Below are 17,219 nucleotides of genomic sequence, written 5' to 3'. Positions count from 1 at the left end.
CCGGAAAGAGATGGCCTGACCTTTCACAGCCTTCTCCAATGCCACAAAAAAATGGGATAATTTCCTGAATGGCTTGGTCCTGTCTAACTGATAAAGAAGGGCTCTGGAAACATCTGAAGTATGGAACTTGATTTTTCGCAGGTCTGAATGTGGTTTGGGAAAAGAGAACAGCGAAGCTGCTGGTTTGCTTTAAATGAAAATCAGACACCACTTTGGTAAGAAAGTTCTGATGAGGTCTCCGCACACCTTATCTTATGGAAAAGAGCGGAAGGGGTATCGGCTACTGATGCTTCCTCTGCAGGACGGGGCACCATTCACTTGAAGGTTTAAACTAGTGTAAATGGTGAATTCTCTGTAAATTGAAGTCTTTAAACCATGATCTGAGGACTTCAGTAACTTAGCCAGAGGTTATGGGACTATTACAGGAGTGGGTGGGTGGGGTTCTGTGAGCTGCAATGTGCAGGAGGTCAGACTAGATGATCATGATGGTTTCTTCTGGCCTGAAAGTCTATAAGATGTTTAAATTTTATAGAGGGGACAGCCATCACAAAAGTGGTTTTGAGAATTAAATGGTGTAGAGAGTACTTGGATAAGAGTTCACTGGGGAGTTCCATGAGGCCCATAAAACTACATTAAAGTCCCAGGCAGAAGTGGACTCTCAAACCAGTGGAATTGTACCTAAGTGGACCCTGACAGAATTAATGGTGAGGCCTGATAGCTTAAGAAGATGTAGTGCAAAATCCTGGGACTAGGGTTTAAAGGGATGACACCATGTGATGAAGCCCAGATGGGAAAACCTTTCCACTCTGAATGTAGACTGATCTTGTCTCAAGAGGGCTTCCTGCTCTACATTAGAATTTTCTTGGACCTGTGCAGAGCAATCCCGGTCTGTAGTGCTCAGACACTAAACTTCCAACCTATCAGATGTAAAGATGTTGGGTTTGGATGGATAATTTGTCCTTGATTCTGAGAGCGTATATCTAGCAGATCGATGAGAGCTCTCACTAGCTATGTGGACAGGTGCAATAGGTCTGTGAACCAATACTATCTGGACCAATAAGGGGCTTTGAGTACTACTGAGGCCACATCCTACATTTTCCTTATGACCCTGGGTGTTAAGGGAATGGGGGCAAAGGCACAGAGATGGTTGAGACAAAGGGGTTCGGAAGGCATCCTGGAAGAAGCCTGCGCTGGAACAGAATGATGGACATTTGCTCCTGGTGGTGGTGAACAGATAAATTATGGGGGAGCCCCGCCTGTGGAATACAGGTTTGAGCATGGAGTCTTTCAGTGACTGAGTCCTCATGAATGGTTGAGTACTGCCTGCTGTGGTAATACACCAAATTGTTGTTTGCTCCCAGTAGGTAAAGAGCCTTGTAAGTTTTCCCATGAAGATGGCTTGATTGGTTCTTGACAGAGGGAACTGAAAGGGCACCCACTTGCCGGTTAATATAAAACACTGTAGAGGTGTTGTCTGTCAGGATCTGCACCACTATGGTTCCTTTCAGAAGCAGTAGAAACATTCCACAGGCTAGTTCAAATCACCCAGAATTTCAGCACATGGATATGTGGGGGAGGGACTCTTTCCAGAACCATATGCTTTGAATCTAGGTGTTTTAGCTGGGCCCCCCAATCCGCTATGGAGACATCTGTAATCAGGGTCACTGCGGAAGGAGGAGTGCAGAATATTTCTTTGCAGACAATCTTGGGGCGTCGTCCAACAGTCCAGAAAAGCTAGTAGAGTAGTCCGTACCACGAGATAAGTGTGCTTATGATGTCTGGTTGATTGGAAAACAGACCTCAGGCAGCTCCTGAGAAGGCAGAGGCAAAGTCTGGCAAAAGTGCAGGATGCCACATGACCAAATAGTTTAATGTTTGCAGTGTAGGTCTCTGTGTAAGCTCAAAAGCTTGTCTCTTTCACCAACACAAGTTGGCCCAATGAAAGATACCTCATTCACCTTGTCTCTCAGAGATTCTTGCTGCTGTTGTAGAGTTTCCCCTGAGGTTGGACATTAGGGATGTGATGATCTCAAAACCTGTAGCAATGGAGATATGCCTCCAGCTTGGAATCAAGAAGAGCCCCTATACATTCTATGGACAGAAATGAGGGATGACCCAAATAGCCTGAGATAACCTGCTTTAATATGGAAATATAACCCCTTCTGACTGCACACCCCTAGTTGTCACCTACCACCCCACACTGGAACCCATATGGGGTATCATTAAACAATTTCAACCCACTCTCGATAGGGACCACATCCTGAAAGAAATCCCTCCTGGATCTCCTCTTCCAGCCTTCAAACAACCCCCCAACTTTTTCAAGTTCACAATCAGAAGCAGGCTCCACACAGACCAGGACACACCAACTCAAAGCAGAACCACACCCTGCCAGAACAACAAATGCAAAACCTGCAGACATATCACCACTGCTTCAATGATCAACACCCCCCACAACTCACCTTTCAAGATACATGCATTCTACACATTCCCATCACAACACCTGGTGTACCTCAATCAGTGCACAAAATGCCCTATCACCTGTGGGTGAACACTTTTCACAAAGCAAACACTCTATATCTGACCTATCCGTCCTCATCCTCAAAGGAAACCTGCACAATACCTTCAAAAGACGAGGCTGGGAGTTTAAATTTATAACTTTGCTAGACACTAAATATCAGGGCCTGAACAGAGACACTGGATTTATGGCTTATTATAACAATCTATAACCCACTAAATTCCCTACAAGCTGCCTTTTTCCCCTCTTTCCTTTCTTTCCCAACTATGACTGGAGGGATGTTAACGGGCCACTTCACCTTGAATGGCCCCTAGAAATGTTAACTACCTATGCTAAATAATCTGTTCCACCTTATATTTAGCTGTGATACTCTGAGTAGGTTTCCCAGATCTGAAGAAGAGCTCTGTGTAAGCTCGAAAGCTTGTCTCTCTCACAAACAGAAGTTGGTCCAATAAAAGATATGACCTAACCCACCTTATCTTTGTAATACACACTCAGTCCTAAAAATGGAATATGCTGAGGCGTGTGGACAGGGCACTGGATACACCCTAGGGGGATTTGTCTCTCAGAAGCCAGTTGTCCTAGAATGGGTACATGGTTATACCTTGCTGTCTCACACGGACTTCCACTACTGCCACCAAACTTTTTGTGAACTCTCTTGGGACTGCAGACAGGCTGAAAGGTATCAGTGGCGGTTGTGTCCCACTGTAAACTGGAGATATTTTCTATGGACTGGATGAATTGCTATATGAAAATAAGCATCCTGAAGGTCAAGAGACACAAACCAATGCTGAGCTCCCAGAGAGGAGAGGATGGAAGCTAGCTAGTATCACTATTCTGACACAATCTGTGCATGAATTTGCTCAGTTGCCTTAGGTCCGGGACATGATGCATCCCTGCTCTTATTGGGGGAATATGAAAGTAGAAAGAACAGAAACCCTCCCCTCTGAGCTCCTGAGGTACTACTTCTATGACTCCTATTTCAAAAAGCAAAAGGGAATGGGGATGGGTGAGGGGACAAGAACAGGAAGCAATGGTCTCAAGTTGCAGTGAGGGAGGTCTAGGTTGAATATTAGGAAACACTATTTCACTAGGAGGGTGGTGAACCACTGGAATGGGTTACCTAGGGAGGTGGTAGAATCTGCTTCCTTAGAGGTTTTTAAGGCCTGGCTTGACAAAGCCCTGGCTGGGATGGTTTAGTTAGTGCTGGTCCTGCTTTGAGCAGGGGGTTGGACTAGATGACCTCCTGAGGTCCCTTCCAACCCTGATCTTCTATGATTCTAGGGGCAAGGGCTGGAATTATATGGAGCAGACTTTGGTAACAAACGCTAATATCCACTGGTCTGAAGTAATTCAAGCCCACCCTGAGAAAAACGGTAAAGGCAGCAATGAAAAGCAGGATAAGGAAGGTCCTCAGGTGGCACTGGTACATGGCTCTCTACATGAATGTCAAACATGCTGTCTGGAAGATGATGCAGGGGTGGGTGTTAATAGAAGAGGAGGGGGCTGACTTGTGGAAGGAACTAGAGATTTACTCTTAGAAGCTGCACTTCAGCTAAGTGCCTAAGTCACTTTTGAAAATGGCACTTGACACCTAAGTGACCTGGGAGCTTTTGGAAATTTTACTCAATCTGTGTGACCCTCAGACACATTCTGAGAAACAGCGTAAAGGCTCTGAGATCCCCAGATGAAAAATGCAATGCACTATCATTTTATAAACACCGGCCAATATTTGTCCTACATAAGAATGAGCATCGGAGTGAAGAACAGAGAAATAGTTTCGAGACAGTGCCAATGTCTTTTCCTACTTTATCCTGACTAAAATGGGGCGGCAAGAGTTACCCATTTAGACCAGAATGGAAAAAAGGGGAAACTGGCTACTCAAACTGTATGTTGCTAAGTGGTATAGAGCAGGAGGGTGACGCCAGCCTTAAGATGAAAAGAGTGCCAAAGCAAAACACTGTAGGCAGGCAGCTCCTGCCAAATTAGACCTTTATTTTAAATTGGAGTCATTAAGTCTGAACTGTCGTGACCTGTAGGCATTTCCTGTGGAATCCCACTTCAGCTTCCAGAGACGCAGTGCCAAGGCAGCTGAACAAACCCTCCACCACAGCACTCTCTCAACCACATTATTTTCTTCTCCTGGCATCACCTTTCCTACGCCTCAGAGTGGAACACACACCACATGTCAAGCTCTTCTCTAAGCGGGGGGTAAGCAGTCTGAAGGGACTCCTGTGGTAAGTTAACCAGTCAGCTATTAAGCACTGTTCACAAAGTCACACGAATCAAATTGCTATGGTTTAAAAATATACTCACAACAGAGGATGTTTTTTTTCCAATGCATAGAGTAGGGCATAGCTCTACATTCCTTACTCCCAAGGACACCCTGGGGGGTAGGAGAGGAGGAATATGCCCCCAAGGATCAGAGACACTCCCCTGTGCCGGAGGGCAGCAGGGCAAGGGTGAATCCCAGTTGCAAAATTGAAAGCACATACAGGGATAAACCAGTTCTGATGTGATGAAATTCCCCTAGATGCATCCACACCTTGGATGTATAATTGTTCCCAAAACACAAGAAAGGTTTTCACAGCAAAGTCAGCCACAGATTTCTTAGAGTAAATAAGCATTAGTCAGGTCTCATGTCACAATTCACATACAATTACATCAATTAAATACAGACATATTTTATTTAATATTCCTAGGATAGCAGAACCTGGAGGGCTCACTAGGATTCATTAGCCTAGGCACAGTACAAAGACTTGTACATGTCTCAGTTAGTTTATCATCTACTCACATTAAATGGATTTAAAATTTTAGTTGACACACATTTATAGAAATGTCAGACACTAATCCCGTGTACACGAGCATAAAATCGCTGGCTCACAAACATTTTGTAACTGCCATAAACCTCATCTTTCCTAAAGTTTGGGAAGTTATTTCTAAATATCTGGAAAAAAATGCGCTCTGGGAGCAGAGACCACCTTTTATACTCCATGTTTGTCTGGCTTTTAGCATAATGCTGCCAAATTCACTCACTGGAGTTCTGACTTGTGGCCGTAATACAAACGATAGCCGTTTGTTTTACCTTATTTAAATTTTTCATTCCTATAACAAGGAATATAATAGCCAGCATACAAATGTGTTCTAGAATTATAAACATTCAAGGAATACTGGCCATCAAATGATAGACAATGACAACTGAGAAAGCAGCAGAGAAATTCCTCTCTGAGCATAAAGTGCTTACTAATTATTACAGCAATAAGCAGCAGCTCCCCATTGTTCTCAAAGAACCTAAGGTTACGATAATGGTCCCATTGCTATATTTTAAAGACGTGTCCTAGAAAGCTGAAATGGAACTACAAACATTAGATTATGGGACACATTCTCCCTCCATGACTAGATTTGCTCTGGGAACTGAGCTCTTTACCTCTGTCAGCCCTGTGTTTCTTCTCTTAATAACATTCTGCAGACAGTTACTCAGCATTCGAGTCAGCAGCAAGTTGGTTGATTTTCGAATCATGTCGTCAACCTCTGTGGAGCTGAAAAACAGAGTTCAAAAAGTAATTGCGCAATTCTTTGAAGCAGGTGAAAAATCCAAGGCCCCCAGCGCCACAGCATCAGAGCACCTCACAATCTTTACCCACACAACACTCCCTGTGAGGTAGAGAAGTGCTATCACCATTGTCCAGGAGAGAGAGATACAGATTTAGAGACTTGTCCAGTGTCACATCGGGAGTCTGTGGAAGAGCAGGGAATTTAACTCAAGTCTCCTGAATCGCAGGCTAACACCCTCTTGCCTCGACCGACCATCCTCTCACTTCAGCACCTGATTGGCAAGGGTGCTGATTACCCCCAGCTCCCATTTCAAATGGGAACTGTGGGTAGTTAGCACTGCTTGGTACCCATGTTCACCCCTACAATAGTGCCATGTGTGTCTATATTTATTTATTTTTAAACTATAGGTATTACGTTTTGTGAAGCTTCTTAATATCTGGATAAATATTAATGTAAATAAAAACAGATTTTTCCCCAATGCTTTCTACTATGCTGGTTTTTCGTGCAATTCATGTCATACAAGTGACAACATGCCAGCACAGTGCATTTCCACAGGTGATTAGGAGAATGTCCCTAGAACTGGTTCTTCTCCTATTGGGGTCAATGCTTCCTTCCCACACCCAAGTAAAGCAGGGTAGAGTAAACCTACTGAGAAAGCTGCAGGCAGAAGGGAGACCGTGGCTAAGCAGAAATGCTTCCCCCTGCCCAAGGCTGCGATCTGAGGAGAAGCTGTGGAGAGCTAACATTGCTGTAGGCAATATCAACTCTCCTCTGTGTACTCTGCAGAGCCTGGAAGCATAGCAGGTGACAGCAATTAACAGAACAGCCGTTGATCATGCCATGGTGAGAAACGGAGGAGTCCAGGACTGTGGGGGGCTAGAGTCCCTCTACCCAGCTGCCCACCCTCAACAGAGCTGGTTGCTCAGATCCCCAACAATCCCCATCCTCCACTGTCTTCTTGAGCCCTGTCAGTTCCATAGACAGGGGGGCAGTCAGGGAACATGTCCTGACTCCATTGCTCCAACAGAGCTGCAGAAACCTTTCCATTTCGTTAACCCTCTCATTAGAGGGACATCCAGCCTCCATACTGCAGCAGCCCTTTCAATTGCAGCGCATACAGTTCTCCATTATTCCCAATATCAGCATTTTACCTAAACTTGCACCAAAGCGATTGATGCTAGGTCTGTGTTGGGCAGAAGTACATTTGTTTCTAAAATGACGGACTTTGTAATGGGTCAAGAAACAGAGCGACAGGGCTAGACTTTCAAAGCTGGCCATGTACAAACCCCACACACAGAGTTGGGTGCGCCTAAACTTACATGTACTAATATCTGATATGCTTGTGCAAGTCAGGTCTTTTCACAAACGCAGATCTGATCTGCAAGCATACCAGGGTATATATGTAACTCACTGGCAAAGTGTGCGGTGCACCCAACCGCAGTGGCTGGCCCACTAGAAGAGAACAGCCTGTTACTGCTAACTGGCTGTTCTCTATGCTTTTAGTTCAAGTGATAGAGGTCTTCGGTGCTGAAGGTCCCCTTTTCAAACCTTTCTGATTATCCATGATGGGATTGGGGGCGTCATTATACACACAAAATGCTTACTTTGAAAAATCTGACCCATATATTTTTGCTGAACCAGACCCACTTATAAATTAATACAACTCCATGATAACACATAACATTGATAAAGTCCATTCACTTTAATGGTGTCCGTATGCTTTGGGCTTTATTTTTAAGTGGGTGTTTTCAATATACCAGAGGGATATGAAGGCTATTAAAGAATATCCCCACTTTGCAGGTCACTTTAGCTGCTGCTGGGAAGCTCCCCTCCCAAGAAGTCCTGTTCTCCCTCCCCCCACACTCCAGTTAGGTGTAATCTTTTCTTTTTGAAGTAGGTTTTGGAAAGTGACTGAAATGTTGGCTCCTTTGATCTATCATCGGCATCACATTAGGCCTGCAACAACATGGCCTTTATCTCCGAGAGCAGGATGACAGGCGGCTGCTGGTGAAGAAAATCTCAAACTGGAAGGTTCAGAAACATTAATAACTTTAGGGCTCCTGGTAAACCAACCCTGTGACCTTTGGCTCCTTACCCTATTTTACCTGACAAATGGAGAGATTACAGAGCAGAAAATGACATGGTAAACAAAAGAAAGCCTTCAAGTTATCTCCGTCCACTTGTGTGCTAGGTAGCCTTGCTCTGTACTCTGCTATCGAGCATGTCAGCTCACTGAAGCCTGTGCTGGCAGTAGAAGCTGATGGGCCCAGCAGGCCTCCTCTCATCCCAGAACTCCCAATCCAAATGATGTAATTTTTGGGCACAGCTGCTCTTATTTCAGTGAGATAAAGGAGACTCTGTTCTTATTTATCTTCCCCAAGAAGGAAAGAAAGCTAGCATAAGTATCTTTGCTCACAACAGCCACTCTCCAATACCTCTACCCACCAACACACTGCTTTGTCATTGCAGGCTGACCACCTCTGCACCGGTAACCATTTTATCTCTTCTGGTTAATGCCAATCAGGATCTGCTCTTTTGGGCACTGATCCTGCCAGGTGCTGAGCACCTTTATCTGCTACTGACTTCTACGGGAGCACTGAACAGTCAGTGTACCCTACAGGAATTGACTCTTGATGACAGTTGCTAAGTTCCATTTTAAACTAAACACTACTAGCTGAAGCCTCAACGTGTGTCCCTGTCTGGCACACTTGCTCTGATTCTTCAACTCCTTCTAGTTTTATTTGACTTTTATTATGTTGTACTTTGGGTTTGTTAGAGACGGGACAGAACCAAAACCCTAGGGACATTTGGATCCGGACACCAACTTCTTGTTTCAGGTCCATCTCTATCTCTGGTTCTTTGTAGTGTGCTTGGATCCTCTGTCACAGATGTACATTTTATTTATAAAGTGTTCCCCATCTCCTCCCATCCAAAGCTACTTGTGGTCCTGTACACCACACAATATAAAGATTAAATATAACTATCATAATATGAGCCACCCCAGGGAAAATTCACAAATGGTAAAAGCAGAGGGGTTAAATAAAGCCACTACATTACACAATACAAAGTTAACTGTTGGTACAGAGGATCACCAGCTTTCTTTATCATGATGTCCCATGTTAATAAGAACATAAGAATGGACATACTGGGTCAGATCAAAGGTCCATCTAGCCCAGTATCCTGTCTTCCGACAGTGGCCAATGCCAGATGCTCCAGAGGGAATGACCAGAACAGGTAATCATCAAGTGATCCATTCCCTGTCATCCTTTCCCAGCTTCTGGCAAACAGAGTCTAGGGACACCATCCCTGCCCATCCTGTTACCACAGAATCATAGAATATCAGGGTTGGAAGGGCCCTCAGGAGGTCATCTAATCCAACCCCCTGCTCAAAGCAGGACCAATCCCCAATTTTTGCCCCAAATCCCTAAATGGCCCCCTCAAGGATTGAACTCACAACCCTGGGTTTAGCAGGCCAATGCTCAAACCACCAAGCTATCCCTCCCCCTAAAACTTTCCTGGCAGCGGTGGGATGCACAGCTGGTCTTCAGTGTCAGAGCAGACCAGAGGGGACACTATGCATGGAGAAAGGCTTGCAGAGATTGCGGGGAGAGAGGTGAAAAACCACATTCAGAAGGGTTGAAAAACTGGTCAACAATCTACATAAGTCTGCAGCAATGTTTTGACCATAAGCCCTTTGTCCCTCTGGTGAATTACACAAAGTAATCATGAAATCTGCCTCTTAGTTTTTAGGTTTTGTAGGTGTGACAGGCTCTTTACACACTGATAAGAGAAAAAAGAACGAGAAGTACTTGTGGCACCTTAGAGACTAAAATTTATTTGGGCATAAGCTTTCGTGGGCTAAAATCCACTTCATCAGATGCATGCAGTGGAAAATACAGTAGATAGATAGAGAGAGAGAGACACACAGAGAACATGAAAAAATGGGGGTTGCCATACCAACTCTAACGACACTAATCAATTAAGGTGGGCTATTATCAGCAGGAGAAAAAAACTTTTGTAGTGATAATCAGAATGGCCCATTTCAAACACTTGACAAGAAGGTGAGAGTAACAGTAGGAGAAAATTTAGCATGGAGAAATAGTTTTTAGTTTGTGTAATGACTCATCCACTCCCAGTCTTTATTCAAGCCTAATTTAATGGTGTCCAGTTTGCAAATTAATTCCAGTTCTGCAGTAGAGAGTACAGCATATAGCTTGAAGGGCTGAGGGTGACACAAAAACCATCTCATTTCGATTGCTAAAGTTAGGCAGCTTCTTGTTGGTTCCAGCATTAATTTCTCATATTTTTTAATCACTGAATGCAAGTTGAGGGTAGTGGTGGGTGGCAAGCTGGTAGAAATGAGATTTTAGAGAGGGCTAAAGTGAGCTCCCTTTAGAGTGAGCTCCCATTAGAGTCACCTGGCTGAATCCCTGCAAACAAGGGGCCATGTTATGACTAGACATGAGCTGCTCAACTTTCATGCAAGCAGGAAAGTGAACTTCCCACACCTCTGTTCTTGTTGTTTTGCACAGCAGATGTCTTCTGGAAACCTGCATGGAGGCCATTCTGTAGGCTTGTGATTAGTGGAAACTGTATTGATATGAGAATATTTTGCCAGAGTAAATACTGTAACGAATTTGGATGACAGGGTCGGTTTTCTGTTTACTTTGAACACAACCTGTTTTGCTGTTTTAGGAGTTCTAGCTAGAGAAGGTGAGGATGGGGAAAAGCGCTTTTTAAAATTAATTACACCCACTTTTATTATTTAAACAACTTAGCCAACATGTAAGTTGTGCACTATATGAAAGTTCATCATTTAGTTAAAATATGGCCCTGTCATCAGGATTTAGGGGTCCAGCAATTTGGGCATCATCTCTACGCATATATGTCCCAAAAGGATTTCGATAAATTGGAGAAGATTCAGAGAAAAGGAATGAGAATGATTAAAGGATTCGATAACACACCTTATAGTGATAAACTAAACAGATTGATATCCTTAAGTGTAACAAAGAGAAGGTTAAGGGGCAAGCTGACCATAGTCTGTAAGTACCTACACGGGGAACTAATATTTGATAATGGCCTTTTCAATCTAACAAAGGTTTAACAAGATCCAGTGGTTGTAAGTTGAAGCTAGACAAATGGAGACTGGAAATAAGGCACAGTTTTTTAACAGTGAAGATAATTAATCAATGGAACAATTTACCAAGGGTCATGGCGCATTTTCCAACACTGGCAATTTTTAAATCAAGACTGGATGGTTTTTATAAAAATATGCTCTGTTCAAAAAATATTTTGGGGAAGTTCTGTGGCCTGTTGTTATGCAGGAGGTCAGACTAGACAATCACAATGGTCCCTCCTGGCCTTGGGATCGTTGAAACTATGATCCTAGCAGCACATTCACAATGCTTTGGCAAGGATGATACTTTCTGCAAGAGGGTCATTACACCACTTTCCTCGAGCTAGCTGGAATATGACAAAATGCTTTGAAAATGGACGGTTTAGTATCATCACTAAATTCACCCTTAAAGCCAGCAATGCCATTTCAACATAAGTCTTTAGTACATAAACAACTAATTCTTAATACCAATGCTTAGCACTTACACCGTGCTTTACATCTTCAAAGCATTTCAAAACTAACCGTTCTTTCTTTTTCAGTCCCCTAATATTATGCTGTCTGGCTCCAGTTCCTCCTTTGATGCATGAATTCATCAATTTGTGACACAAATAAGGTAAGTGATGGGTTGTTAGTATGGAATATGGTACAATTTCGAAATTCTAACTGTCATTTAGATAGTTGGCAACATTGCCTGTTCGAATACTTCAGTTTTAGTTATATTTTGGTTAAGGTTGCTGGAAGACCTTTGGGTTTTGAGCCCCACAGAAATAAGAGTCTATTATTAGTAATAACACTTAAAATATTCCACATGCTAAATAAGATCCATTTACATGACTCCCTTGTGGGTAGACTCTAAATTCAAGTAGGGTTTCTATTCTATTCAGGTTCTTACACTGCACCGACCACAGTGGCATCTCAAAGTGGCTCAGTTGCAGAATGGCATCTGGAGGCATCACACACACCCCGTTCATTTTTAGGGTGGGTAAGTGCTAAGTGACCCTGGCTAATAGGGACATTCAGCATATTTTCCTTTTAGTTCTGAGCGATTACAGTGCTGGTAACCCTGGAGGCCTCTGTTTATTCCCAGAGCGGGTAAATCCAGGCACAGGCAGTAAGCAGAAAGGCGGCAGTACAGGATTTTCCATACCAGCCCACCAATAGGATTCCCTCCTGACCAGCCATGCCCAGCCCTACTTATCTAGGAATGAGACAATTGTGCGAGTCACCTGGAATACAAAATTTGCTCTGTTTTTCTTTATAGCTAAACTCCTCAGGGGAAGGCCTCTGTATTTGTAATATTTATATATTTGTGGGGGTTTTTTTTAAAGTTTGGTCTCAGTTGAGTTCCAGCTACAGAACATCTGAGGCTTTTATATTAGTGCCCAACATGGTAGTATTTGCTCTTTTTCTCCCTTTTCCGACAGTGCGATGTGTTCGCGTATTAAAAGTGTACTTGGAAACAGACTTATAGACCGAAATAATACAGACTCCTCGGCTAGATGCAATGGTATGGGGGGAGGAATAGCTCAGTGGTTTGAGCACTGGCCTGCTAAACCCAGGGTTGTGAGTTCAATCCTTGAGGGGGCCATTTGGGTCAAAAATTGGGGATTGGCCCTGCTTTGAGCAGGGAGTTGGACTAGATGACCTCCTGAGGGCCTTTCCAACCCTGATATTCTATGATTCTATGAAAATGGTTTATTTCTTGTATTGTTCTCCATATTGGTCAGATCTTACAAGCACTTAAGCACATGAGTAACATTGATTTCAGTGGGGCTATACCTGTGAGTAAAGTTACCCTGCTGCTTAAGAACGGGATTTTCAAAAGAGACTAGGGGCTTGTTGTCACTACCGTACTAAATTGGTACCGTTGATGCAGTAGTGATGATTTAGCACGTCTGGTGAAGACGCATTAAATCGAGGGGAGAGCGTTCTCCTGTTGATGTAATTATTCCACCGCAATGAGAGGCGGAAGCTATGTCAGCAGGAGAGCGTCTCCTGCTGCCATAGCACAGTGTAGATGCCAATTTAAGTCGATGTAAATTATATCACTCAGGGAGGTGGGTTTTTCACACCTGAGTGACATAACTTACATCGACTTAGGCGGCAGTGTAGACAAGCACTGCATGATTGAGAAGCTCAAGCCCCATAACATCAATGTGATTTGTGCTCCTAAGCCACTTGGGCACTTTAAAAATTGCCCCCTACATGTCTGCAGAGATTGGGCCCTATGTTTGTAAAATCAAAGTCCTGTTAGATAACAGGTTGACACACTTAAAGGTTTCCACCTGTCTGAAAAATTATATTGGTTCCAAAAACAAGGAATATCTTTAAAATGGGAAATTCCAATAGAAATGGTGACATCTTTTAAACCAGTGGAAATTTTTTAAGACAACTTATACTGGCATTAGAAAAGGTTCAGAAAAGGGCAACTAAAATGATTAGGGGTTTGGAACGGGTCCCATATGAAGAGAGATTAAAGAGACTAGGACTTTTCAGCTTGGAAAAGAGGAGACTAAGGGGGGATATGATAGAGATATAAAATCATGAGTGGTGTGGAGAAAGTGAATAAAGAAAAGTTATTTACTTGTTCCCATAATATAAGAACTAGGGGCCACCCAATGAAATTAATGGGCAGCAGGTTTAAAACAAATAAAAGGAAGCTCTTCTTCACACAGCAAACAGTCAACCTGTGGAACTCCTTGCCTGAGGAGGTTGTGAAGGCTAGGACTATAACAGGGTTTAAAAGAGAACTGGATATATTCATGGAGGCTAAGTCCATTAATGGCTACTCGCCAGGATGGGTAAGGAATGGTGTCCCTAGCCTCTGTTTGTCAGAGGGTGGAGATCACTTGATCATTACCTGTTAGGTTCACTCCCTCTGGGGCACTTGGCATTGGCCACTGTTGGCAGACAGGACACTGGGCTGGATGGACCTTTGGTCTGACTCAGTCTGGCCGTTCTTATGTTCTTAACTTACTAGAGAAGAATCTCTAAAATATGCCTCAGATTCATCCCAATGAAGAAATATTTTAAAACAAAGTTTTAAATTGAAATAATAAAGCAAAACAAAAAATATGCACACCCACAAAAGCGGTTGAAAATAAGACAGGTCTTTAAATATTTTAAACATCTTTCATAATCACCTCATTATAAAGGAGAATATTTCTGTCCAACAAATACAAGGAGCTGGTTTAGAATAATAATTAAAAATATATGACTCATGTTTTCTGCCGCAGGGTTTATTCTTCAGGAAAAGACTGCTGAGTACTTAAGAGAACTGTCTATGTTAATGATAGGTGATGTCCCATATCCCATAACAGTAGCCATGACCTTCATGCCTGCTGTGATTGACAGCCTGACCCCAATCACTCCAGGGTGCAAGGTAAATGACAACCGAGGAAGAAAGAGAAAGAAAGAAAACTTGCTGCTGGCTTTGCAGCCAAACTTCCTAATAAAAACTCATTCAAACTGTCAGAGTGAAATGAAGAAAGTGTCAACAGGGGTTTTCAGAGAAATATTCAGTATGTTTGGATGGAAAAAACACAACAGCTCCACTCTTTTCCCCTTGCCCAAACGCACCCTGCACAAAAAAGGATGAAAACTCCGAAGTTGAAAGGAATTTTAATAACTTGTCCATGGGGAGCCCCTGAGGTAGTACCCAGGAGAACACTTTCTTCCATTCTCTGACAAACCTAATCATCTCGGTAATGGTTAAGAGCACAAAGCACTTAGCTTCACTCCTCCAAGGAAGCACCACTGGAAGAGTTAAATGAATCCGATAGCTCTGTGAAACAGGACAATTTTACAAAAAGAGCAGAGGGCAAGCTAGCTTCAGAAGCCTAAATATTTAATGGCAACCCCACAGGTTAACACCTGTGGGGCCCACCAATAAGATCATCCTGCCATGAGATGATTAAACTCTGGGACTGACCATCAGAAGGCAGCCACTGGATCTTAGCTTCCATAACAGGACACAGAGAGAATGGTGATTTCTCCAGGAACTGAAGTCCAGACCAAAAAAGACAGCTATTCCATCCCTACAGAGCATTCTACAGACTCTGGAAAAGCTTAGCCTGCAGGCATCCCCAATAGCACTGTTGTAAAAAGATCAGCCCACTGGTGTGATATCCATACTCCAGCAGTGCCCCGTACTTGAAGCTGCAAAGATCAGAAACATCCACATACTGTACAGCACCTAGCTACCTGTGTACTATACACAGGCATTAGGGAAGAAGGAACCCTTTCTTGCCCTTCCAGTGAGAATTCACCATTTATTTATGCACCTTCTGCAAGTTAAATATATTACTGTGCGTAAGCATGGCCCAACTTATAATTACTAGGTTATATAATTGTTCTCCAGGCTTCCACAGACACAAAAACACTTGTGTAAATAGCATCAAGGCACCTGGGCAGGGAGGAAGGATAGTAAACAAAGAAATTTTGTAGGATATTTAAAAGAATAGATTCAAATTTCATTTGTTTATTTATAAAATCCCATGGAAAAAAACGGAGACACAACCTGTTTGGAAGAAGTCGAGTCTTCCAAAACCACAGAGCTCAAGGAAAACACATTCTGACAGCAACTGAGTATTCAGCTTAGAGTGCATGTGATCCAGTAGTTAGATCAGAGAACTATTGGGTGGAGTTTTATTCCTGACTCTGGAACTGTAACATTTTGTGACCCTGGGCAGGTTTCTTGATCACTCTGGTCTTAGTTTAGAATTGGCATAACTACTACTAACCTTCCTCACTGGGGTGCTGGGAGGCTTGAACGGGAAACTTCTCCTATTTGACCCTTTTTTTTTTCCCCCATTCACTGGGACACTTTCTGCAAATCTAGACTCTTGGGTATAGCTCCTCCCTCCAGAAGGTGGAGAATTTTGAATCTTTTTGGTGATGTCAGACCCTATTTATAAGGTGCTTGTTGGTTCACCAAAGCCAGGTGAAACTCTGAAAGTTCTTCTCTAGGATGGTTTCATGTAATTCATATGAGTTTACTCAAGTTACCAGCTAGAGAAGTTTCTCCGTTAGCTCACATGATAGAGGCCCAAGCTTTTAGCTTTGGAGTCCTGTACTCAGTCTCCATGATGGCTGTCTATATAAGTACTGCCCTAGTTGAACAGGTTGAGTAGCTAGATCCCTGGACGGTGATACCTGATGTTTCCGAGATATGCTTTAGAGCAGACTCTCTTTGCTGAGTGGATCTGTTAGCAAGTACCTTTTCCAAACTGGAAAGGGGAGGGGAGGAGAGGCTGCTGGATGTACAACTTAATTAAGGGAAGAGGAACGGGTGAGCATGGACATGCACTGGTATATGCTGCCCTAGGTGACGCTGATGGGCAGGAAAGGGGGTGGAGGACTTGCTGCTATTCTCTCATTGTGTACATGTGCTACTGGACCAAGATAGTGACACACACTTCTGGTTTTGATAGCACAGAGCTTGTCATTATAAGTTTCTTTGGAGAGCATGGAGGGTGAGTGGTGGAAACAAAAAAAAGGGAAACGAGTCAGAGGAGGAAGCTAGCTGGTCAACTCCGTAGGTATGGGAGGGTGTCCCCTGGAGGAGAGTAAGCAAGAGGCTTGGGAAGGCAGAGTTTTCAGGAGGTAGGCCCTTGTGTTGTGACATGACCTTGGGTCCAAGAGGGGCCCAAGAACACTGGGTAGTCCCAGCGGGGTGGTGCCTAGCTTATCCTTGAGTTCCTGAAGTAGGGGAAGAGACCTGTTGGAGACCACATACTGCCTACACTTCCTACCATTGGAGTTATCTCGGAAGGAGGATCCCTTAACAGTTAGCGCTTAACAACAGCTGTTCCAGAACCTTCTCTGGAGGCGCTCCAGGGAGCCCTATGTGAGATTGCCATGCTATGCCCATACTATGAAGTCCCACCAGCCTTTGCTCTGGTGGGCAAAAGACCATCATTACCTTTGTCAGGGATGGCTGGGCTCAGCTGTGCTGTATGAAGAACTCAGAGGAATCACAGACGGAACAGACCCTAGTCCTCTGATTTTTTTTATGCAGCTGGCAAGATACTG

General features: G+C 43.5%; 1 protein-coding gene across 4 annotated transcripts in view; it reads right to left on the bottom strand.

The window, feature by feature from the left end:
* The window catches only part of EXOC6B (exocyst complex component 6B), a 450,651-nt gene that overhangs the window by 171,420 nt on the left and 262,012 nt on the right, over nucleotides 1-17,219 (bottom strand). For all 4 annotated transcript variants that reach the window (XM_073343016.1, XM_073343018.1, XM_073343017.1 and 1 more), the window contains exon 16: nucleotides 5,943-6,054. In XM_073343016.1, coding sequence (XP_073199117.1) covers nucleotides 5,943-6,054 — 112 coding nt within the window. The remainder of the gene's footprint in view (nucleotides 1-5,942; nucleotides 6,055-17,219) is intronic.

Source organism: Lepidochelys kempii, chromosome 4, assembly GCF_965140265.1.
Source record: "Lepidochelys kempii isolate rLepKem1 chromosome 4, rLepKem1.hap2, whole genome shotgun sequence".
Lineage (NCBI taxonomy): Eukaryota > Metazoa > Chordata > Testudines > Cheloniidae > Lepidochelys > Lepidochelys kempii.
Note: the sequence above shows the minus strand (reverse complement) of the source record. Positions and strands in the feature narration are given on the sequence as shown.